Genomic DNA, 26,645 nt, shown 5'->3' with positions numbered 1-26,645 from the left:
ACACAACACACACATACACATACACGGATTCAAAAAGATCAGCCAAACGCTATCAATAAAGCTGAATGTTTGCTTCAGTTTGTAGAGCTGGGAGGCTCGCAGGCACAACATTGGCATAGTGCAGTACAAACAGAGTGAAATGCCATCAGTAGCTCATGGCTCACAGCCTGCTGGGGTTCAGCTATGACATGTTCTGCCTTTAGCCGCTCTAAATGAAGACAAGAAGACACAGATGGCATCCGTTTAATCTTCTTCGCCTAAGATTGTTTTGAACAAAGCCTCCCTCTCAGTGGCATCATCTCGGACGAGAGGCAATGACACAAGACAGTGGACAATCTTCGGCTATTACCGCAACAATGGCCCCTCATCATTTTCACGGGCCCTCCAGTCGTTAGAATGATGGATGCGCTGATCGTTGTGAAACAATGTTGCTCTTCAGCAGATTAGCCCGTGAGGCTCAATCCCGCGGCCGTGCTCGGCCGCCACCAGCCGCACGCTCGCGGAGGCTCGGACGCGGCGCTTTAACCGAACGTTGTTGTTTAAGTACATCATCCACAAACGGAGCCACGTGGCGCTACTCCAGCGCAGCGTGGCCGCTCACAGGACAGAGAACAAGAGGCCTTGTTCGTGCGGGACGCGAACAGCGGAGCAGTCGGGCTAATGCGTTCACAGTCAAATACACAAACACACATGCGGAGAGTGACATCATTCTTAAGGGCCTTCAGAGGCCAGGGGTGCTGTGTGAAGAGTGTTATTCACAGAACAATGGCAGTCGCTGTATACAGGACAGCCATCTGTGCGAGCACTTCCTATGAGCTCAAAACGAGTCTCGAGGAATTCGCCGCTGCTCTGACAATTCTCTCATATGTGCTTATTAACAGTGATTGAGGAACTGGCAGGTAGCCATTTGTGTCACTTTTCTCTCATCTGAAGGGCAAAGTCGCTCTGTATGGCATCAGCGTTCAGACCTCCTCCTTCCTCTTTTTCATGACGGTGTGAATGTTGTAGCTTTCCCCAGCAGGCGAGTCACTTTTTGGCCCGTCCTCATAGACCCGCAGCTTTGGGAAACGTACGCTAACGTGCCAAGGTTGGTCCCACGGTGCTTCCCGAACAGTGAGGACACCACTGTTTATCGGCTTCTGCCTCCTCACCGGCCTCACCTCCTGACCCCCGGGGCCACGCTCTGCCTCTTTCCATGTCTAGACTTGACAAACAGAGACGCACGGGACTGGAGCCTTCCCATCGTCCTCTCTACATGTGTTTGACGAGAGGATCGCCTAAGCGTTGGAGTAAATGGAAAAAATACATGCCAGAGAGATACGCATGTTTGCACTGTGCTGGTGAATTCCCAACCTGTGCATTTTCAGGTTGCAGGCAGTCAAACAGGTCAACTGCTCTTGTCCAGCTCAAATTATACTTTGTGTCCGTGTAGCCACACGAGTAAGTATTGGATGGATTGCTATGACATTTTCTACAGACTGTCAGGTCCCCAGAAGATGAATCTTATTGACTTTGGTGGCTTTCCCTGTGTTAGCATTGTCATTGGGAGCATGCTGACATTAGCATTTAGCTCTAAGCACCACCAAGTACGACCTGACAGAACTGCAAGCACGGCTGCAGACTCGTACACCTGGGGCACACTACAAGTGTCATGGAGCCTCTTGCTTTTCATTTCGGCGCCCATGTTAACAGGTTAGAGTAGCCAACACAGCTGCAGCTCGCGCATGGCTGCAAGAGTGTGAGTCCCGCCTGTTTTTTCCATGTGATGCATGCGGTTCCCAGCAGAAACAGGCTGTGAAAATGATCCGTTTATAGTCAAATCGACATCATACCAGCCTTTCACTGCATCAACGTCTGTATCTGCAGAATATGTCACAGACGTGAAAAATTATCATGTGGAGGGCAGTATTTTTTTCCAGCACGCTCTGCTCTCTCTCCAAATAAAAATCATGTCACCTTCATAATTGATGGCCATTATCAAAGGCAAACTCACTGTAGAGAGATAGGGCCGGCAGTAGCGGTGCTGTGTGGACACCACATGTGTGTGAGCTGCAGCAGTTCAGAGAGGCAGCCGTCACACACAGGTAGAGGTAGGCAGCGTGTCCCAGGCCTGAGTCTTGTCCGGTTTAGTTAGCACGGACGTGGTTTTGGTTTAATCTTTTTTATTTGTCTTAACATCTTGCTTAAAATAAGTGTTCTCACTTCAACATGTCATTCCTTTGATTGGTGTGTGTGTGTGTTTGAAGAGGCATAAATAAATCAAAAGACTGAATTTCGTCATTTGACCAAGCAAGGACTGTTTATGTGGACTGCACAATATCACTCCAGTAGTTGATGAGGGACGAAAGACAACGGCTATCATGTAATGTGCACACATTTTTGTAGCTGGCCAAGAAACCCAAATTTTCAAGCTCTTCTTCCAAAGACCCACATTTAGACATGTGAACATGCATTAATAGCACCCTGTAGTGTTTCCAGGACCACTAGCTGTACCTGGATGTTATGTGCTGAATATACTTTACACTCCCACTCTACAACCAGAGCCACGGGACGGCAGCTATCTTTTCCACTCCTGACTTTCTCCATCTTTTTTCCCCACCAACGTTGCAAAAACTTCCACACCATCTCCCTCCTCTGAAATCACTCATGATTTGTCCACTGATGGAGTTGCGCCACTGGTCTGATGTCACTCAAAATCTCCCTCAAGGCCTATTCTCAGTAACCATGTTACAGGCAGATTACATTCTTCCACTGCTCCCTCATTGTCCACTGCATTTCCTCCTGAAGCTGGGGTCCCGATTCAATTTTTGCATCGATCTCGTGCAAAAAAAGGGCAAAGAAATCAGATCAGAGGAGTACTAAAAGCTTTCCCCTAAATCAATCAAAATACATGAATAAGTTACTGGTGCCTTAGTATGTTTTAGGGGATATTACCATAGTTATGCCATTCCTAATATGAAATCAAAAGTTCAATAATGTATAGTAAGGCTTACCATTATTCTCAGTCAAATGGCCATGCTGCAGCCTAAGCAAAGATAATGACCTAATGGCTTGTTGCAGTCTCATGCACTGAGCGCAGGAGAAGCTGTGTCTAAATAAATGATTGGTTTCTGATTATCAGACTCATCTATTCTCTCCCATGCACCGGTTGAGAAAACTCGTAACCACACACGGGCTCCTGTGTACGGGTGCGTATGAGTCGTCCCGCAGCAGCCGGCTGGCTCCAGGTCCGACTGTGACGAGGCCCGGGCAAATTCCTCACCCCGGTGCCCGAGCACTTAGCCTTGTCACGGCCAACTTTGACAGACGACTTTTTGAAAGTGAAGAGATGTGCGTTTTACAGCTCGCGGCCTCTGCAGCGACGCAGGGGGAAGAATTCATGCGTGCATGTGCGGGGACAGAGATCTATGTCTGATACAACTGGAAGTCTATTCCAAAAAATGAAAGGGAGCCAATGGCCAGCAGTGCTTCAGCTGTAGTTACCTGGTTAAAATAGAAAGCTGGAGATACAATGTTCTGCACTGTGGCTATGACGACGCATCAGTCACTTTGTGTTATCCAATCTTTAGTTCACCCTTGACAGCATGTCTCATTTTGTGACAACTTTTTATCCACCACGGGACAACACACAGAATTAACTTGCAGATTAAATGTTTGTGACTGGTATTGATTTATAGATCTGGACAAAAGTGAGCCGTGTGCGTGCATGAGTGTGTGTGTCAGCGAGGGTGTGTTCTGATGGCCTGCATTAAAAAGAGTAATAACCGCACAGATGGCGAGGGGCTGGTCCGGAGCAGGCTATGCGATGGAGAACAATCGCTGAGGCTTGATTGCTCAAGGAGCACAAGGCAGACCTGACAGGGGGAGGGGTGCCGGTGTATGTGTGTGGGGTGTGTGTGTGTGTGAAGTGGGAGGAGGGGGTTGTTTAAGTTTAACTAGGCCACTGCTACCCATTACAAGGCTGACAATGATGTGGTTTGTCGCGCGCGCCGAGTAGATCAAATTAAATTTCATATGCTGCTCCCGGGTTTCATCTATTTGATTCATCATCACCTCAAGTATGTGGAAATCATTTGTATTCTTCCACAGCAGCACACTCATTCCTCCCTGTGGAGAGATGATTCAGTATTATATGGATAGGTGCAAAAGTCAGCCAGTGTAAAAGGACAATAAATCCACCTGTCACTTATGCAAAGTGATGTAAATGGGGTCCCTGATTAAGACACAGAGTCATTTAAAAAACAGGGACTGGCAGAACCTTGACACATGCACTCACACACACACACACACACAGAGTCTCTCACACTCTGAGCCTCTCACACATACACACACACACACGCTTTGATAGCTCTATGTATCTCAAGCCTTCCCTCTCACACACACACTAAAATCCCCCGCCGCCCCGCGCCTGCCACTAGAGCAGTTTATCAAGTAATTATTGTTTGATTACAGCGTTTCATTATCTGCACTGATTGAGTCACAACCGGCGGCAAAGGTCAAGCGCCATTAACGCGCTGCTCCCGAAACATATTTCCACGCCGGCCGCGTGTTTGCCCTCCCTCTCCTCTGAAAGGGCTAATTGCAAATGCATTTGTTTGAGGAAGAGGAGAGGAGACCACCCGCTCCAGTCTCCCCCAAGTCCCACTGAGACGGAATATCAATGCTGCCCAAAGCGTTCGCTCTGCGACACACACACACACACGCACACACACACGAAAAGACATGCACATGGGAGCAGTTTGGGACCACATCCAATCATACTTAGCGACTGATACCCATCAAACTCAGATCCAGCAGCTTTTATAAAACCATTTTGGACAATAAGGGGGTGATTGGCTCCTTGTGATTTTACATATTAATAATGAGTCCTGATGGCCAAGATCTGATCAGCATAGTTACTGCACTTACCAACATGTGGCCCCTCCTGTGGGTTAAACCTAAGCCTTGGGGGGTTCCTCTATCTCTGTTATCTTTATTCTTATAGTTTTGTGTTTTTTTTGCTGTCCAGTGAAAACCATGAATCTCTGAACTTGGTGTTTTTCATTTTATCAATAAACTGAAGGCTTAAGTCTTCCTTTAATATTATAGAATAGAATCTTAGGATACATGAACTATTTTAAAAAACCCTGATAACTTATTTTAAAAAATGCTTTGTAACAAATCTAGCAAGTTGAGCTGCATCCTTCACCGTAAAATTTCAGAAAGATCATGAATGTCTGCACAACACTTCATGCCGATCCATTCAACAGTCAGAACATAAGACAGCAGCAGAAAATCGAGAGAAGCTTTGTGCTGCTGCTGCTGTCAGTGTTTAAATGCGCAGGCGTCAGACTTGGTTGCGTGTGATGGAAAATGGCTCCATACCTGGGCGGGAAAGAGATCTCCAGTTCATGCAGCCGATCCTTGAACACTGACAGCTCTTTGTCATACTCTAAAAGCTGTGAAAAGATAAAAAAAGAGGATGGGAATGAGGAGAGACAGATGTTTAATATAGTTTTATTTTTATTTGATTAAGGGAAAGTCAGCTGAGTCTGAATGCTTTTATAAGCTCTGCTATGCTTTAAATCCATACAGTGCACACATTCCTCTCTAAATGTTGGCTGGCACAAACACTGTAGACCGCTCATCAGCTCTACGTCCTGCTGAACAGTTTTTGTGAACACAAAATGGTACAAATGGTGTGTGTTTAGGCTTCAAACTTCAGATCTGTCCTCTGAAAAGAGACACGTGCTAAGACAATTCAAAGACCGTTTGACACCTCTTGTGATTCGGAGATATGAGTTCGATGTTACCGTCAATCATCAGGCCTCACAGGTGGGTAAGAATAAGCCAAGTGTGAGTTTGGGAGATACAATGTTTGAGTATATTTACTTAATTTGATGTTCCCCATGTTGGCAAAACCTGACAGCAGTTGACCAGTGGTGTGTGTGTGTGTGTGTTCCTAGCCCTGTCCTGCTGGGGGTCTATCTTTCCACACTGACAGTGCATCCACACACTCTTCATCAATCATGTCTCCTCACCCAGCTGTACTCACTCACCAGAGTGTACACACACACGTCCCCCAATTTCCCCCCTTTCACAAAACCCATAAATCATTAGTGAAAAGTGCAATTAGCGGCTTCTTGTACACATTAATTATCTGGGAGATGAACAGGTAGCTTTGGGCACCTGCATGACTGCCTCCCTGAGAGACTGACAGCGACGTTTCTCAGCAACCCCGGGAGGACCTGGCGCTAGCCCCACCCCTTTCCTTTCAGACAGGAAGACATGGCGATGAAGCCGAGACACGTTTGTTCGGTGGTAAATTGGGCTATTGTACATGTTTCAAACACCGGGCTACAATAACGGCCCGGCGCAGACCTCATTCTAGACGGTGTGAGCCTGACAGCACTTGTACAGGCAGCTTGATGTTAATGACATTACATTGGTGTATTACATGCAGCGATATGTTGATGGCTACATGATGAAATATCAGCGGCGATGACGCGCTGCAGACGGGTAATATTTGGAAGGACATTCTCACAAAGTGGAGACAAGGGAGGAGGGAGGTGGATGTCACATGAATATTATTATATCAGCAGAAGGTAACTACAGTCTTCCATCTACGCTGACATATTTATGTTGTGCGTGTCTGAGCGCGGATGCATTGTTTGTCTTCGCAGCTTGAGGCAAAGCGCAGCGTGCGCCTTCGCGCTGACGCTCTCAGTGTTTGTGTGTATGTGTGATTATGTGTCAGTGGTGTAGAACAGTGGCCATTACTTCCAGGCAGAGAGGCCTCCCAGACGGAGTCTCAGTGGTTCAGGAGGGCAGATGTGCTGCATTCATCAAACTCACAGTGCCGGGGTCACAGGAGAGACTCACACACTGTGGATGAGGGATGGCTGAGCAGGGGATGCAACCCCACGCTCCACTGTACACCCCCGATCCCCCCACCGATTCCTCCCCCCAGTGTGTGTGTGCGTGTGTTATAGCCTGACCGATACTGGATTTTTTTAGGCCAACAGCAACATCGATAATTTAGAGATAAAGACATCTGGTAATGATAGTGAATCTGGTAATCTGCTACAGTTACAAGCTTTCTATTCTTGCACATAACATAAGCAGTTTAAATAAAAGTGGCAGATTAACCACTTGAAAATCTTTGGATTCCTGATTTCAGGAAAAAAGCAGGCTACTCATCTGTAGCCACTTTGCAAGATGAAAAGGTGGCAGAATTTATTAGCTGTAGCTAGGTAGCTAAGATAACATTACAGGTATAATGATGAATGCTCAAATCAATAATTGACACTTTCCTACAGGTACACATGTGCATCTTGTTCGCAGGTGTGATTGACTGTTTGAGGTAAAACACGTCAGATAAGTGGGTGACACAGTTTAAACAGCAGGGGATGAGCAACATATGGCTGTGTGTATCTACGGTGCGCCTTAAGTGAATGCTGAGCAATTCATTCAGGTGGATGAAAAACCCTGCGGCTACAAATTTCACACTACATTTCATCCCAGATCAATTAAGCAGAATTCGCTGCAGCTCCGCTAGGTCGGTGGTTTAAAAAAAGAACGGCGTGTATTGGTTCAAGGCCCCACGACATTATAAAGCCAGGAGTAGTTTGTCAACCAGAAGTGACCTTGGGAGTTGTGGAGGAGGTGGTGCGAGATGATGCAGCTCCGCCAATATCACAGAGGGAAAAAGATGAGGAAGTGTCTGGGTAAAAACTACCCTGTCATGGGCTCAAATTTCTGACTTTGCTTGGATGATCAGCACGCTCTTAAATCAGAGATGCGGTGATAGTTAAGAGGCAGGAAGTTGAGCGGGGCGAAAAAAAAAAGGGAATACGAGGTCTTTGGCCCCCAACTGTCCCTATCACTGTCCCTCACACCTGTAATTGTGCTTTGATTTACGCGTTGTCAAATATCCCCTGTGACAACACCTGCTGCCATTAAAACCCATCAATAAATGTTGGGGTGAAAGGTCATTTAATTTGATTTTTACACCACACACTTGGCTTTCATTGCAGGGGCCATATTTTTCCTTCTTTTTATGGGATCTTCATTATTTTGTGTGGAAAAGCGATAAACTATCACTGACAGGGGGGGATGTTCGATTGGTGTTGGGAGGGGCCAATCCAAACAAAACACAACAGCACAGTGCAGCTCTGAACTCTCATTTCCATGTTCATTAAATTATGCAGAGAGGAAGGAAATTAGACAAGGACTGATATTTAATACAAGGATGAGAAATGTCAGAAAGAAGGAAACTGACTTGTGCAATAAGGCAAAATTTGACTTTTCTCCAGGCTATCTATGACTGTGAAAAACTCAGTAGCCATAAACACACAGTAAATAATCCCCCCTGTTTATGTATGCTATCTATTCAGATCAATACTTTCCTGAAGCATGCAAAACAGAGGCGAGCTAAACAAAGACACAACCAGGGACCCAATACAGCGTCAGTTTATATAAATCCTATAAAGTCAGATTTCATTTAGCATGGCTTCTGTATTGGCACTTAAGAGCTTAGACAGGGAAAAACTTCAGGCCGGGGGGCATTAGTTCTTTATTTTTTAATGTCCTTTCATGTTTGAAACGTCTCGGGGCTTTTGAGTAATGCTGAGGGCTACGCTGCCGGCATGACAAGGAGAGGCACGCCAGACAGAAAGGTTCATCACTTACTACAGCTAGTACACAAACACACCCTCCTCTCCTGGTCCCCCATCTGCCGACACCACGCTGATAAAGTTACAATAAAGAGATACTGAAACAAAATCAATGGGGATGGAGGAGGGGGACGGCCCCGCGGGCGTGTGCTCCGGGAGAGGAAGAAACTGCGCTGATCTACAGATGCACAGCACAAACATGCACAATACGCATGCGTTCACACACACATGAACACACACACACCGCTCCTCCCATCTCTCCACCGGAGCAAGGCCCCGCGGTGCCCCTTGACGCCACGAGCGCCCGGAAAATTTAATCTTCCCAAATACTCATCAGGGCTCTCCATCGTCCCGCCGTGACAGCGCCGGGGATAATTAATTATACAATTTCGATGGGAATATCGACTAAACAAACCTATTAATCATAGCAAAAGTCAATAGGCATGGACACATTCAATCATGTCCCGGCCAATGATTACTCCTCTCAAAATACAATAATTATTTTCAAGAGCTGCCTCGAATTAAATTTCTGTCAAGCTGGTACAAGTCTTGCAGTTGATGAAGGATGCAATGGATTTTTTTCCCCTCTCCCCTTCCCCAGTGGAGGAGTGTGAGGAGGGACATTTATCCTTTTGGAAAGGTAGTTTGTTTTATAAGGATCATAACATGGTGTGTTTAACTAGACCATGACCATCAGATTATCTCTGATGCCCCCATTATGTCATCCATCTTGTCTGACTGGGTGAGGAGGAGGAGAGGGAGGAGGAAACTGGGGGGGCTCCTGCGCCTCCAACAGCTACTGTTACACAGTTTACACATTTCTGCTGATCAGATTGAATGATTCTCAGGTGTCGGATGGTACTGTGTGTAAGGTCAATCAGCCAGAGCCATTCAAGTTCCACCTCTGCTTAAACAGCCCAATGATGCCCTTCTGTGCTACAGAACACAGATCATCTGTGATATGATCTCACAGTGCAGAAACCTTTTCCTCCTCAAATGTAAAGAAACCTGAGGGGGAGGAAGTATTGGAGCACATTCCACTACCTTTCCACATTTCAGCAAACCCACCCTGCATAAATACACACGACTTCTTTGCTTAGGAGAGCGGGGTCTGTCACATTAAGAACTGGTTCCTGTTCTAAACCTTCTGGCGTACAATAACAGGAAAGTAACCGAGGGGCCCTTTTCTGTGAGTGAAATTTCACTTTGCACCGTCAGTGTTGCAGTAACACCCCACAAACCCACCAGTCTATCAGTTTGGTTCAAGATGTGACAGAAATGTACGTCATATCACATATAAACCACTTTAATCTGCACTGTGAGAGCTCCATTTTTATTCTATTTTATGTTTTTATCTTGTGCAGTAGTTTCTATGCACATGTGCATATATTTTTAAATATATTTTCTGACATACCTTGGGTCATCTTAGTATGAGTAATGTGTGTTTTGTGATATGTGACTTGCTGCTGCAACATTGCAATTTCCCTTTGGAGATCAATAAAGTACTCTATCTATCCAGCTGTACAGTGCACTATAATTTACATTCATTTTCACCAAATGACTCGTTAGACCATGCTGGATGAAATTATGACTGGGGATCTGGATAAAATCAATATAATGATGAATTTAAGTTCATAACTACATAATACTGAATTATCCGAACTCATGTGTGTACATTATGGGGCCAATAACATAAACTCTGTGCTTTCAGTCTGGCCAGACAAGTGGCTTCACAGTCCATTCTGCTGATGTGCAAGTCTGTGTGTGTGTGTGTGCGTGCATCCTTCATGGGGTTTTTTAACAAGGTGCAACTTTGAACTGCTTAATGTAATATACAGCCATATAAAAGCAGACGTGTGTACCGGGTGTTTTTCTCCTGCAGACACTTAACGCACACCTCATCTACAATCAGTCTCATTTAAAAGTTATTCCAAAGACATTTGGGCCCCCAGAGACAAAGAGAGTGTGTGTTAGGCCCAAGTGGTGCAAGTGCATCTACTAAAGCATCTGCATGACTCAGGTCAGCGATGACTTGTTGGCGCGTGAGCTTATTTACCATTACACTACCCTTTCTGTGCTTTGCATTGGAATCAAGTTTTGAAGCTGCAATCAATCTTTTGACTGTCAGTCCCTTGTTCTCTGTCCCTTCCACAGATAATCTGAAGGGCAGCAAATGGCCTTTGTTACAACACAGTGGAAAAGACAGTCTATGAAGTTGATACAAATCATTACATCTGCAATAAATATGCTGAAGTGGGGAAAAGAGAGAGTAGATGAATGAATGAAAGGTTAGGAAGCGAAGGGGTGACTTACTGAGGTCCCATTGTTTTCCCGGAAAACGTCCTGGTTGAAATAATTAAAAAGCTTCTTTTCAAGTTGAAGAACAACCTGAATCAGTGGCGAGAGAGAAACGGTGCTCTGATTAATACCAATCCTAATGTGGACTGCACTTTGTAATTAGAGCAGTAATGAACAGCAGTGTGGTGCACAGGCAGACAGCACTGCTCACTCTACACATGTCTCACTGAGGCATGACATCACTTCACACTGCATTTTAACCTGTTATACCTCAGGGCAAGGTGTATGGCGCATAGAGTAGTAGAGAATCATGAGTATTTCAAGGTTACATTATTATTAAGTCCAGAAGTGCAATTATCATAATCTTATCAAGGCCTAGTCACACCAGCATTTCAAACAGAGGAAATGCATGATTTTTACACACTTATGAGACAGAAGTCAATGGTGCAAATACTTTTCTTGATCATTCTAAGCAAACTTATTGCTTGATCAAACTGTTTTATTTTCCCTGTAGAATAACTCTTACTAAATGAAATGAAGAGGAAGTGGCAGTACAAATAAAATAGAAAGAAGCTCTGAGCGCTAATGCGACAGACCAGTGGCTGTAAATAAAGATGGCCGACACCTCTCCACTTCCTCCAACTATTCAAAAATAAAGTCAAAAAATGTTCTGGATACAGGCGCTGCCATCTTGCGCTGGTGACGTCATTTGGGATGGTGCCACAGTATCGAGGTCCCACCCGGCTGCCGGTTAGCTGTCAATCATGATGTGAGACCCCCTTTTTATAGCATCAAATAACGAATTCAAACCACACTCCTCAGAAACATGGAACATACATTAAAAAAAAATCTTTGGGAAAAATCTACCTGACATGTACTTTTTTTTAGTTTGGCCCATGTCCCACCTGCTAACCTGGAGGGGGCGGGATTTATGAGCTACTTTCTGGTGTGACTAGGCGTTAAGCCAATTTCATTTTTACTGATATTTGACAAAAAGATGTTGTTATTTTGTTTTTTTGTAGGATAACAGAATGATTTATATGTAGTTATAAATCTGATCATTTTAATGAGGTTATGACAAGTCAGTATTGCGGCAGGCAGAATTAATGTGGTACAGCTTACCTTTCGGTCATTGTCACTTTCTCGGAATATTAGCTTGTCGACCTCATTGGTGTCTGCGGCTCTGACCGTCTGCATGGTGGCAGTGGAGCAGAGACTCTGGAGGGGAGAGAGGAAGAGAATGAGCGATCACAAAGACAGAAAGAAGGAGGAAAACACTGTCAAGGTCAAATCCTGACAGGAAGACATGCTGCAGTAGATGTGTGTTTGTAAGAAAAAAGATGGATGGAAATCAGTGATTGATTTCACTTTGTTACCCAGGTGTACATAAGAACAGCTACCCACCACAGAATCTCACACACACAAGCACACACACACACACACACACACACACACACACACACACACTTTATAATGCTCTTAGAGCAAACTATTACAGCAGCCATTGTACCTAAGAGCTTGCACTACACTGTGCCGCATTTGAATGATTTTTAAAGAACCGCCCCACAAACTACCACCTCACTGTCCCCTCTCTTTATCTGGGTCTATGTACTGACCCCATGGACTGTGTGCATGGTTAAATTCCGCTTTGTGGACTCTTTTAACAATTAGTTAAACATTCGACCATCTGTGTTTGAAGACAGTTGAATGAGGTAATCCCTCAGCCAGTGGTTCCCATACCACACGGCGGCGACTGGGCGACCTGATTGAAATTCAAAGCACAGATTAGATAATCGGGTCAAGCCAATATAGCGGGAAGAAAAAAGCCCTTTAGACTGAAATGTCACAAATCAGTCCTGCTTCGGCCACGAAGAAACGGCACACCAGATTAGAACAAACACCATGCCCTGAGAGAAAGTGGAACAACTCTCTGCAGCCCCCCCACCCCTGCCACAGCCCCATTCCTCCATGCTCACCCCCCCCCTCCCCAAAAGCAACTTTCTAAAGCCCTAACAAATCGCTCCATCTTTCACTCATTTAGGCCATCCAAATGCAGGGTCAATATGGTCCCCTGGCAGCCAAATGCTAATGCGCTTAAGTGCGCTTAAGCAGCTTTGAGCAATGAATGGGCCAAAGAAGGAGCTAGTGAGAAGGGCAGGAGATACTTTCCCTGTCAAAAAGTCATTGTAGCCACAACGAGCAAGGACAACCACACAAAGTCACTTTTTGCCATCTTTCATTAGCGCCAACTCCACCAAACGTGATCATGTGGTACACTTTCTGCACAATGCAATTTCTTCATTAACTTCAGACAGAAGTGACAAAAACTACAACCTTTCCTGACAGTCTAGTGACAGCTGTGATTAATAAATATTTTTCTTAAATTGATCTTCATGTTTGTGGATCCTTTAAGCATCGGGATCTTTTTAATTCCACCAAGCGAGGCCCCTTCTGTCGTCCGCTTTGCAAATCCAAAACTCGGTCGAGCAGAAATCCCCGGACACTTCACAGCTACCTCTGAGGCTGGGACACAAGAGGCATCAATCTCTGAAGGACAGACGTAGCCCCCCCACTCATGTTCAAATGATTCTGATTTAAACACATCATCACTGAACACGAGCGTGTCCTCTACATTTGGTAGTGGTACACCTACATAAGTACATGGGTACAGACAGATGGAAGACCTTGCATAGGTTTGCAGGATAGGAGAGGGTGACATCAGTCTCAGTGAGATAACTGAATCACAGGTTTTGTATTCATGTTAGCTTATGTCTTGTGCCAAGAGTGTCCCTGCAAGGAAGGTTCAATTAGAAAAAAAAGACAATTAGCTAATGCTGCCTTTTCTTGCGGGAAATTGTCTTTTCCTATAACTATTAAATTCTGGACCCCATGGGTGATTGTAACTATTTCAGCTTCAGGGAAACGAATGATTCCAAATGCAGATGTGGCCCCAAAGAAATTGAAGACACTTGGCTTATTTCATATGTGTTTTACATAGAGCCGAGTGTCTAACTGAACGGAATAAAGCTGTTTTTTCTCCATTATATTTGAAACAAACTAAAGTTGTGGAGTGCAGCAGATCACCACCGGTGCACACAGTGCTTTAGGTATCTTGGGCGGGACTGTTGCATACTGTTGGATGCTGACATGTTGCAGATTGATCTATTCACAAGTTCATTGACTGACCAATCAGTATGTGAGTGCAGCAGGAGGTGGCTGATTGCACCCGATTGATCACAGCTCTCCAACTGTCATCCTTCGTGAAAAACACCCCGGCTAGCCAACACACACACACACACACACACCCCTGGACAGCCATGCAAACACAAAGATGGGGAAAATGAGAACCCCGTGCTGTCACTTAAGGCCATGCAGCGATGTCCCCTTCTCCTGCCAGCAGAGCCCAGGTGCTTGTGAACAGTTGTGCCTTCAACGTTCCTGCCTCCTAACCACATTAAATGCAGACACGCGCTCACTGGCCACCCTAAATGATGTTACCATGATTCATTTGGTTGCAATTGGCTCCTTATTTAATACATGACAATTAGTCTGAGCGGAGGAAGAGAAGAAACCAGGCAGTGGGAAAATATGAACAGACAGCTGCCCTGAATGGCAGCGGCAGTCCACAGGACAGTAAGGATGTCTTCACTCCTCTGGGCTCTTTAACTGATCTTGCAAAGTGACTTGGCATCACATCTCTGCATTATGGGTCACAGGTCAACACTGAGTGTTTGTAGAGGGCAAGAGGCCGGGGGGCTGGGATGAGAGGTTGCCGAGGAAGGCGCTGCCTTTGTGCATCAATGGAGGATAATCTCATGACTGTCGAAGGAGGAAGCGGCTGTTTAAAGGAGCTCTCTATTCCAGCTGCTCTTCTTAGAAGAGAGGTTAAAGCAATCTGTCCCACTTCAAAGACCAAAGACACACACACATTCAAGCCTTCTGTCTCTGCTTCTGCCAACAGATGGAGGCCATCCACTATGCCCAACTTAAACACTGAGAAACCCGCACACAGCACCGCCGCATTCCTGACTGTGCATGTCACACACAGGGGCGTTTTAATTGTCATCATTCAGAAAAGAAAGAGACGAATGGGAAAGGTACACAGAAAAGAACATTCAATTAAAATGACACAGCGAAGACTGAAAAAACAATAAATATTCAATGTAACTACTTGCTTCCTACTGTAGATGTGAATTTTTAAAATCAGGTCACACATACACCTTTTAATAGAGTACTTCTACTTAATTTCAGGAACAATCAACAGCTGGGTGCTGCAGTTCTTGACAAATGCTATTGAAACAGGAGTAAATGGTGCACGATGAATACACGACTGGAAAACTCATGATTATTTGCAGCAGCAGGGCGATGGATGTGAGACTGACTCAAATGACAGTGTGTTAATGGTAATGCAGAAAATGTTTGGCTTATTGATGTGTTATTACAGAACAATGGAGCTCTGCATCACAGTGGAATAAGACATCAGGTTGTAGATACACACAAAAACAGTGCATTTCATTACAGCGTATGGCTTAAGCCACTTGCGCACTGGACCTAGCAACTCCAGCCCTTTGAACCAGGGCGCATATATGAGATCCTTTTTAACTTACTATTGACTGATAGAGTCACAGTGCTGATGCTGCTGATGCTGTATTTTCAATACAATCAGAATAACAATCTGCCAAACAAGTAGCAGAAATTCGTGACATAACAGCGTACCAGCCAATGCACAATTCATCCCAACTCCTCTGGGGTTTATACTGCTCCCTCCCTCACCCCAATCCCATACAATAATTCACACTATTCACTAAACTGTCATTCCACCCATATAGTCATCCATTGAGCGCATTTAGAGCTGAGTGATTAAACCTCAATTAGGTAGAGAGAGTGTAAGACTGTGTGCAGAGAGAGACGGAGGATGAGTGGACAATGAGCTAACTATTCATTCTTCATTACCAGAGGCAGGGGACAGGGGCTCCCCTATGTGTCAGCAGGGGCAGTGGCATTGTCAGAATGCGCCATTATTTTCTCGCTGCCATGCAAAGCGGGGCTGCCAGCTGAGTTAAGGTGTGCCAGCGGGGCTGGCAGGTTCAGTGTGAATCGCTTAGCGCTCCGATCACTTTTCTTCCGTTCGCCACCGTTCATCACGCCCATCCTGCATGCATGATTGCGACATCTGCCCGAGCTGGGGAAAAGGGGGCATCCAAAGGAGGCAACAACAAATTCGGCCTCCGGCTTTCCTGCCAGCTATTACACAGGAAAGCCAGTAAATCAGCTGTGACCCTCCCCACCCGATCTGACTGGACACAAGCCAGAGTTATCCACTCCTCTCTCCCGGTGGCTGGCTAATTTAATGCTTCCAAACACTGTGGATTCATCACTGACACACACAGCAGGACGGGGATTCAACATGGAGGAGAGGTGAGAGTGGACACATTATCATCCGCAAAGTTAGCCTGTGTGTGACCCGCTGGTCAACAACTGACCCTAGTAAACCTGGCCTATGTCACCCCCAACTGCAAGCAACACACACACAAACCCTCACCCCTTCCCATGAACTCGTTGAGCTGTGTGAGAGCTGACACTAAGGGTTGACGGCAGTGTGTGCTTCGTAGGAGGTCTCCTAACCTGCCACGCCCTCGCCAAAAATGAGCTTGGAGAGGTAAGAGGGCGTGCAAGGTAGTGATAATGTGCCCTATTTATCTTGAGCATTATAACATCTGGGAAACTTCTCTAAAAACAATGGCGCGCATTGAGGGCTGCCATTCTGGCTTTACCTTCAGAAACTGGCCAAAAGCATTTGTCCCCTCGGAAAGGATAATGGACAGGCCACAAATCATTCAGGACAACAGGACGGAGGGGTGTGTGTGTGTGTGTGTGAGAGAGAGAGAGAAACTGAATGTATGTGTATGTTTTGTGTGTGTGTGTGTGTGTGTGTGTGTGTGTGTGTGTGTGTGTGTGTTCCCCCCTGGTATTTAACTTCTCTGCTGGCCCATTCTGCAGGGCCCCGCAGGACAAATTGCCCTGCATGGTTGTCTTTGAGAGGCAGTGCAGCGCGCAGAGAAAGGGACAGGGCTGAAACACAGGGAACAGGCCTATAAAAATTCATCACTTTGACCCCTGCGACCTCCCACTGCTGGGGGGTTGCAAGCACACACACACACACGCACACACACACACGCACACACACGCACACATGCAAACTAAAAGTCAAAGCTGGGAGTAAACATTCAGAAATTATTCTAGTATTAATTAGTTAATTAATAAGAGAAACATGCAGTGACAGAAACAAGTTGAGCCTCAGAATTGTACTAAGCCTCCTGATCTCTCTGCCTCTTTCCCTCACACATGCACACTAGCAGACACAATGGCCATGGAAAAGCCTTCCACACAGGAAAAGGCCACCAGATGCTTCATTGTGACTGTGTCTCTGTGTAAAGTAGTGGCAGTAAAAGGAGGGTGGGTTCTCCTGAGGCGTATTAGTCCCAGTAGGAGGAGGACATTGTCTCAGGCCGGGCTCTTGACACATTACTGCCACCTGTACAAAGAAAACCTAATGGGAGATTTAATCGGAGAAACCTCCCCTGCCACTTTCAGTCAGCACTTTGAAACCAACCGCGGCAGATGTCTGCAAGACTGTTTAACGCACCGGCTTCTCTTAACCTCTCAATAAGGCCGTGCATGCTTAAATAGCCATCTTAATGTGGCATTCATTTGAATGTTGTTAGCTGCAGTTGTTATGTTTCCAAAAGGAGGCTTTGTGATGTGAAGGAGCAGCCAGCACCGCTGCGGCCATTCATGTTTTCTTTTAACACTGCAGACTTCAAAAGAGCATTTATCCTGTTAATGAGGAAACAAATTCACATCCAACCTTGAAACAATCGCTGTAGCACATTTAAACATGGCCAACAGAAGAGCTATTGGTATAGAGTATAAACACTTACTAAGCACCTGAAAACATTGCACTCTTGTTTAATTTACCTATCCCACCGTAGCTCTAGCTGGGAATCCATTACAGGAAACAGACAGTGAGGTAATTTGTCGTTGCTGAGTCAATTACAGGCTATCGAAGACCAAATCAGCGATTGGTGATTAGTGATGGTCCAACAGGAGTGCAGAGTCTGTTGAGTTCATTACTCTGGCATCCGATAAAGCCTGGTTAGCACTCTGAACAAGACAAACTAAAACTGTGCAACTGAGATTCTTTCATATGTTCCCAGACTCAGATTCAATCAATGAGCTGCTGATTTCACCATTATAACAAAGGTTTTTTCTTTTTCGTCTCTGTAGCAACAGCTGAGCTACCAAAGCGCTTGATGGCTTTTTCAGGCAGGCAGGTGACCAGCTATCATCCTCCCAGTGTGCACTGGGAGGAGAAGACCCTGGTGAGGCACAAAACCCTCCTCACACACAAAGAACATTGATTCATTTGGAGCACCACCCTTTAATTTGTTTGCACCATTTCATCTAAATGATGTGCTTGTCCGCCAGGGTGAGAGAGAGAGGTGTAATTCAGCCAAGGAAAAGGGGAAGAGGAAGGTACAGGGGGGGAGGAGGGTCTTGAAACCCCACCACAGGGCGCTAGGCAACCATCTAGTGGGTGGGCTTTGTGATACATTTTACCAATTTTTCATGCCCATCCCTCTTGATGTGACCCCACTCAGGGCCTTTTATGCCCCTGACAGCTCTGCGCAGGAAAACATGCTGCCGCTCTGATAGCATGAAATCGGGAACAAAGACCCCCAGGGAGAGGAGAAGGGGGCCACCGAGGCACGCTGTGCTCCGGTCCCGCCTGGCTCTGGACACAAACAGATGTTAGGCCAGCCCCGGCTCTCTCTGCCCCCTGAAAGAGGAGGCCCTGTCGGAGGAATGGGCCCAAAATGCATTGTTTTGGGCCTCCTCTAAGACAAAAACTGGAGCCACTCCTTCTGAAAGGGCCTGGCAATATGGCCGTCACAGATAAATCACACAAGGGGGAGTGAGAGAAAGGCCCATGAATTCTCAATGTGGCCCTTAATGGGCCCTCTTAAATATGATGGGATATTTGTGTGCGGATGTGAAAAGAGCCCAGCGACTTTTAATGTCAGAGGGCAGAGTTGTTTAAAGGCCCACGGTGCCAACACTGGGTTTACAGCAGAGTTACAATGAGCCTTTCTGTAGGAACATCACTCTGCTGCTGACAGTAAAGATCACACTGGGAAGCCTGAAGGCCAAGTTGTTTAAATAATCCCAGCACTCTGACTTGGCTTCCTTAACAACAGCAAATCTTCTTCATCATCACTTGTCTGTTGTTCTTTGTGCAAAGGAATGAGCCCGGGCAAACGAACACCACGAGTTAAGGTATCGCCTGATTCGAGCAGGAACTGCGGCCGACCTGTTGAGCCGGCAGTGAATTCAGCCATGTGCAGCCTAGAGACTGCTTCTTTGCATAGGCATCACTAACTGTAATGATTAAAATAGCAATGGAGACGGTGGGTGTGCGTGTCTGCGCACAACCCCCAGAAACGACATGCGTTATCTTGACAACCGCGCCATCCTTCAGAGGGAAAGAAAAAAAAAAAACAATTATTGTGCTCTGTTCTGCAAAGGCCGAGAACTGCATTAGTCAAAAATAGACTGACATCATACAAGCTGGACACTATGTACCAGGCACAAAGAGATGCCTATCCTTCACAGTTTATGCCACATTTCATCTGGACTAAATAATAGCATCACTGTTAGCTGTTGCTGTTCCTCCTTGTGATTTCAAAGGCAGGGAGACAACAGAAGACAAGACAAACCATCAATAAAGCAAGAGATAAAGAAAGACTGAGCTGGAAGCCAAAGTTGATTATTCATGATTTATAGAGAGATTACATTGTTTCGAAAAAGTGGTGGATTAAATAAAAAAGACACAGATAGAGTATTAAACCCATTTGAATTGACAGACTGATCGGATTATTTACTGATTCGATTGAAAAAATATTTATGTTTGCATAATCCTTGCAAGCGAATCGCGGTTACTGAAATGTACGACCCGCACAGACATATCTCGATCATTTTAAGCAAACTGTAAACAGTTTAAATGGCATTATATAAAACAGCTTCCTCGCAGTATGTGAAGGGTCTGGTATTCTTAGACAGATAAAAGGCTCAGGGATATTTCAGGAGGCATCATCCTCCAACATGCCTCTACTAGTGCAGCGTCCATGGGTTTGCAACACACCACGAGGGTCTGGCTAATGTACAGCACATAATCTGAGTTACAGAACCAAGTCAAGACAAGAGGGGTTTCTGTGAGAAACAATGGAAATGGAATGGAAAGTTAATCAGCAACAATTTTGCTAATTACATCTTTAAGCAAACCTGCCAAACATTTCCTGATTGCAGCTTCAGATATACAAATACTTGCTGGTTTTCTTAGTTTTCTGTGATTGCTGGATGACAAAAACAAGCAATTTACAGGCATCTAGACCAAATGACTAATTTAGAAAATAATTGGCAGATTAATTGACAATGAAAATAATAACATTTGTTGCAGCCCTATTTTGCTGATATATGCTTTGGAAGGCTAGGAGACATTTCTGGATAAAGAGGACATAGCTGGAGAGAGAATGTTAGACAAAGTTTTGGGGGAAAACAAGGTAAAGACAGGACAAAGTAAAAGAGGAGATTGAACATGGGAGAGTGAGCGGGAAGCACTGGAAAATTGTATTTTAGCATTTTTAAGCTACTAAGTTCTGTGTTAAGTACTTTTCTTTTTTATTTGCACATTACAGACTTGGCTTTCAGCAGAACCTCACTAACCAAAAATCAAAGAGGAAAAAAGAGCCTGATAGAAATGCTTTATAACACTTAGACACGTATGCATGGAAGAAATCTCCAAGGTCACGATAAAACTCTTCTGGGAGAAGGAGTGACGGTACAACAATAGTACCCCACTGAAGGGTAACTCAGGTTACATCCCTGGGCGGGACCAACCCCAGGGCCCTACAAGGCAACGTGTCCTTCAAGGCCCTGTTAGTGCCAGGCTCTGCGCTCATCCTTGGCTTGGTTTGTCACGCCATCCCACCATTGGCATGGTGTTCCCAGCTGCCAGTCACAGCGCCCACCCCCCCCACTCCTCCAAGTACACAATGGCAATAGCATGGCTGGCGCCGGGCTCAAACGGCCTGTTGTTAATGAGCAGGACCAACAGAAGCCACTGCTTGTTCTTCATTTGCCAGCGTTTTAATTATATGGACAGCGCTCCCATCAAAGCTGCATCGCTCAAGTTACGCCCTCATAGCTGAACTCTTTTTTCCTCTGTGTCTTCAGCGTTGTATTCATTAGCATGGAAAGCAAACAGAGAGTAGAGAGAGAGAGGCGCTGTTGTCTAGAGGGAATAGTCTCCCTCTATATCCAGATGGGGTATCTGTGATATAATAGGCCCTCATTGTGATAGATTGGTCTCTTCTAGCCAGATAATATGCTTTTATTATATGGTAAGGAAACACTGCAGGCCTCACCTGTGTGGGCATAAACAGGCGTGGGTCAAACAGAAGGTGCTAATAATAACTCTGTTTTAACTTCCATGGTGCGTAAATGGGTGGGATTTACTGCATCAGAACAATTAAGACAGTATCAGTTCAGAAAAGTATATTGATTTAGTAAGCTACAACAAACTATGCACAGGATTTGTCAATACAATTTGGTCCAGTCATAAAACAGCAAAATACAACTGCTCTCAGTAAGTAGAGCCTTGCTTTATAATACTTTATTCAACAATAAATTACGGAAAGATGGAGAATGGAACATTATTACAACACTGTCCTGAAGAATTAAGACATAAAACTGTCAAATTTATTGAAACAAGCTTCCCTTTTTAGTCAAAATCTGATTAAGCACATGCGAGCTGGGATATGTATACATATACCTACATGCACATCTGTGGCTCTCAGTTTAAATGCAAGCGTGTGTCTGGGAAAGTGAAGGCAGCCAAGGAGGGTCGTAGTCCCTAGTGTCAGGGGTTCCACAGAACAGAGGCCCAATCAGTGCTGGCCCGCTGGTTAATGGATGGATGGCCCCCAAAATTAATTAGCCTGACTAATGTAGTGTACACTTAATTACACTGGCCGCCTTTTGATTTATTGCTGGCCAGATACACACATGCTAGTCAAAGTAGGGCTAAAAAGGGAAAATTGTTTACCCTTTACTGGTGCATATTATTTATCAAGACTGGGTTCAGCAGCCAGGACAGTGGCCATCGACTATGTAATGAACGCTTGTTGGTTTCAACTAGAGGGCCAACGCAAAGACTGCAGGTGACATGTACAGACAACATATTTAGTGTTTCCTTCCACTACTTACAGCTGTGAAACCTGCAGTATAAATATCAAATTATTGAGGCAAATTACGGTGCAAATTTAGCATAAATAGAGGATCTGAAATGTACAGAACAATGCTCTCAGACCTTTACGTATAAAAGCTTGCACATACATGCAGCACCACACACAAATAAAGAAAAGATGGCATTCATGACGTAATTCATCTTAAATGTCTTTCTGTCTGTGCTGTCATGAGTGTGTGCATTGAGTAACTCCAGAGTGTGAAAAATGAATGATCTATCATGCTGGCCTGTCATTACTGAGCATTTTACAGCATTCATTAGGAGTAGGGCTAGTCCAGGGCCCCACCTTTAATTTCATGCTGCTCAAGCGAGAGAAAGGACACAGGACAAAGGAAGGAAGATTGATGCCTGGGCCGGCCCTCTGCACTTCCTGCAGACGCAGACAGGGGGTGCTAATCCAAACCTCTCTCGGTCCGTGAGAGGCCAGCTAGCCTAATGAAATCTGTCCATAGCAGCAGATCAGGCCCAATTAAAACAGCCCCACACCGTGTCACAGGGACAGTAGATCAAGTCAGCAATTAACCTTCCTGCTGGCCTCTATCAATCCTTAAATTGGAGCGGGCCGGCCAGCAGCATACAATCTCTGCAGATATTAAATTTACATTCTATTAAGTTTAATTAGGAGGGATTTTAAATATACTAGGAGTCCAGGCACGGCGCCCTGAGCCTGTCATCGACACCGCTGATTCACGGCCACCGGCCACCTCTAGGCACGCGCACACACTCTCTCACACACACCGCTATACACCTTATACCACCTTCTGACTGAAGCATGAAACCAAAAATCCTGTGTTTGCTGTGCATGTCAGTGGGTCAACAAGGGCTATGTGACCGGGCATCATGACTAAGCTCCCAGCCTGGGGGGTGACACTGCTCATCCTCAGTCTGAAAGGCTGAACATGGGCTTCAATAATAAGATTTTTTTTTTAGGGGCTTTATTAGGGGGCTTATTTTGACTATAAACATGATAGTGTTCGTGTGGCGCTATTTCTTAGATCACCTGTCTGATCCAGCAGGATTTCTGGCCATTCAACAGATTCACTGTCTAACTCCTGCTTGCTGCCACTGATTCTGATCACTTACACCTGCAACAATGACGTCTACTGTACATCTGTCCAGTTGCACTGATTTAAGTTCACCTCAAGACAGCTTTCGCTTGAGGCAGTGGGGAACAAAAGTGTATACAAAGGTTAATAAATGAAGAAATGTTAATGCTATTGTAGCAGCTACAAACCAGATGCTGCAGGGTCACACTTCAGAGCAGCGGTGACATTGTTACTTTACAAAACAAAGCTTAAGTCTTAAAAGAGAGACCAACAAAAGGACAGAATGGAAGTGGGTGAGAGAGAAGAGATCAAGGAAAGTGGAGCGTCTTTCTGTTGATTGAGGCATACAGTTTAGTTTACTGGAAGGAAATGGATTCACATGTGTGATTGAGATCGATAAAAACAACCCCTTAAATTTATGCTTAAAACATCGTCCCGCACCAAACGTACTGCTCGCTGCCCGCATCCATCTTCATCATGTTAACATTTGTCCTGAACATTTGTGATGAGGCCTGCAGGATCCCAAACCCCTCAGCCTTTTAACACTGACTTGTATTATATCTTCACTTACATGGAATTCTTTTTGACTATAAAGATGATTATGAAACAGTAAATGTAATGCAAACATTGTATTTCATGTATAGTATTTTTAACTAGCTTCTTGCTAGTGCAGGATCCTCTTTGCTTCTGTAACACTTCTGTAAATGTCCCTGCTGTGGGATTAATAAAGGATTAACTTATTTTATCTAATAAAGTGACCAAAGAAAACGACAGACAAACCCTGTCCAGTCAGACTTTGGGATGCCAACTGTCTGGAGGTGTTTGGGCCCACCTTGAAAACTTGAGAATCGGGTCTCAAGTAGGTAGGTAGGTTTTGGGGTGTCTTTTATTGCTACAGCTCTCCAGTCGCAGAAAATCGCAGGCAGCACATCAACAAGTGGACTGTGAAGCATCTGACCCGCCAGACCAAATCTTCAAAACCATTCCTTTGCGGTTTTCTGTTTTATCAGCACCGATGCAAAGCATGATCAAGCCAAAGCATGATCAGACCCATGGGAGAGGAGAGAGAAGGTTGGCGGGGACTGGGACCACCTCCAGGCTGCTCAGCCCTAGCATTAGTCTCCACGTGGCTGTGTCCTTTGTCTGCCAGTCAAAGGGCTGCTGAATGGGGGTCAATTGAAACCAATTCCCTCTGTCGGACACAATTAATGGGGTTGCCCGGATCGGGCAGAAGGGGGCTGCCGCAGGCCTTTGGTTACTGATCCTGCCGCGCAAGCATGCCAGGAATTTGCCACCTGGAATTTCCCCTGTGACAATAACAAACCCGCCCCCTTCCAAACCCACCTCCTTTTCTGTACACACATGGATACATCCTAAAATAACCCCTGTCCCATCCACCCACCCACAAGGCAGGATGGGTGACAGGGGAGTGGCTAGTGGTTGTCCACAGTCTAGTCACCCACAATGGACCAGAGACAGAGAAGAAGAGAGAAGTGGTGTAGCGTGCAACTGTAGAGAAATGTACTGGAGTATTTTCTGATCCAGTGACCCCCAAAGTGGGCCTAGTGATCCCCACGGGTGCTTGAAGGTTGTCCCTGGTGTTCAACAAATTAAAAGGCAGGTAGCTTCATTTTGCGATTATTTCATTCACTCAGCGCAGCAAAAATTCCATTCATCTACACAGCTTTTTGGGTCCTTTCCCATCCATTTAAAAGGGGAGAGAGAAGAGTGAGAAAGCACAAACATCAGAGTCTCAGACAGCGAGGGTGAGAGCCGGCCTCTCCGTGTCTGAATCAATCTTCGGATAAGTATGGACGATCGATCCACCAACGGCCCATCTACAGTTAAGCACTTCAGTGGATGTGCACTAATTGTCCTGTTGACATTAATTGTCATTAAAGGGCTTGAAACAGCCTCCCGGCTGTGAGTTACATCCCGTGCTAAGGTTGCAACCCATTTGTTTATTGGTGATATCACAGCTCTCTCCGCCGCTGACGCACAGGTCACTGTTAAATCGGGCAGGTTGACCACTGCACAGGACGGGTTTATACGAAGCAGTGCTGCCCCTCCAACGATGCATTTCACTCAGATGACATCATCACCCTTTTCTGTTGTCCCCATTAAACGCTCGGTATGTTTGAGGACCCCTCATTAAGCGGGAGGGAAAATGTCTATGTGTGTGTGTGTGTGTGTGTGGTTTATGCGCCAGCCAACAGCTCTAACTTCCTCAGGGGAAGTCTAAAAGGCCCCCCTGCATTGCTGCCACACCCCTTATAATGGGGTGAATCAATCAGATTCATTTTGCCTAACAAATTGGTTGGTGTGTGTGTGTGTGTGTGTAGCCGAATGTGTATGTGAATGGGGGCCAAGGTGCATAAGAAAGGAGCCGTGTGGAGGGGAGAGGGGGCAGAGATGGACACACACCGATGCAAGCCTAACACATCCCTGGAAAAGGGGTCACGACCCCTCCTGCACTCAAACAGCATTTCAGAGTGGTAGAGACACGGAGAGGGTGAGTGCTTACCCACCACAGAGCAGCAGAGACAAGACAGGAAACATGAGGAGAGAGTTATCTAGATTAGCTTTACAGGAGAAACACAGACAGGCTCTAAACCATCTCATCTGACTCTGTTTGATAAGATGCTTTCCTTTCAGATAAATGCATCCATGCTGCCTGTCAGACCGTTCTTATAAAACAAGCAACATTATAATATAAGTATAATTTGCAGAACACACGGTTTTCTATCACAAAAATGCTGACAAGATATGAAACGTCCTATCATATGATGTGATGATATAAAATCTGTGTGGAGAGCTAAATGTGTGTCAGGTGACGTTCAATTGCGAAAGTTTCCTCATGAATAGCCTCAGTGTTTGCACATCTGCTGTTGTGGACTTGGATTTATTATCTCCAAAGCGATCTGCATGTTCACATGATCAGGCGGTTAATGTGACCCAATTACGCATCCAAAATCAAATGTCCTGCACAAACTTTGAGGCAATCAATCAATGCCCCTGATAGATTGCTGATCCCATTTAGCAGGCCATTCTGGAGCGGTTGGTGATTTACTGCCCCCCTAGTGGCTGGATGACTAAACTAAAGGTTTCTTCTTGCGCGCCACACAGAGTGAAGTCCTTCCTAAGTCATTTGAGCAAAACCCCTCCATTCAGAAAGCCTTCCCTCCTCTTCCCTTCTCCCCTGAATGGGGTTCTGGTCGGAGTGAACAATGCCCACACCTTGAACAGGCCCACTGATTCGAGGGCCATTGTGCCAGAGAGGAG

General features: G+C 45.4%; 1 protein-coding gene across 2 annotated transcripts in view; it reads right to left on the bottom strand.

The window, feature by feature from the left end:
• The window catches only part of LOC121614197 (inositol polyphosphate-5-phosphatase A), a 132,290-nt gene that overhangs the window by 9,548 nt on the left and 96,097 nt on the right, over positions 1-26,645 (bottom strand). For both annotated transcript variants that reach the window (XM_041948004.1, XM_041948005.1), the window contains 3 exons: positions 12,075-12,170; positions 10,968-11,042; positions 5,365-5,438 (listed from right to left, as the gene is read on the bottom strand). In XM_041948004.1, coding sequence (XP_041803938.1) covers positions 5,365-5,438; positions 10,968-11,042; positions 12,075-12,170 — 245 coding nt within the window. The remainder of the gene's footprint in view (positions 1-5,364; positions 5,439-10,967; positions 11,043-12,074; positions 12,171-26,645) is intronic.

This window comes from Chelmon rostratus, chromosome 11, assembly GCF_017976325.1.
Source record: "Chelmon rostratus isolate fCheRos1 chromosome 11, fCheRos1.pri, whole genome shotgun sequence".
NCBI classification, from domain to species: domain Eukaryota; kingdom Metazoa; phylum Chordata; class Actinopteri; order Chaetodontiformes; family Chaetodontidae; genus Chelmon; species Chelmon rostratus.
This window is presented reverse-complemented; position numbering and strand designations above follow the sequence as displayed.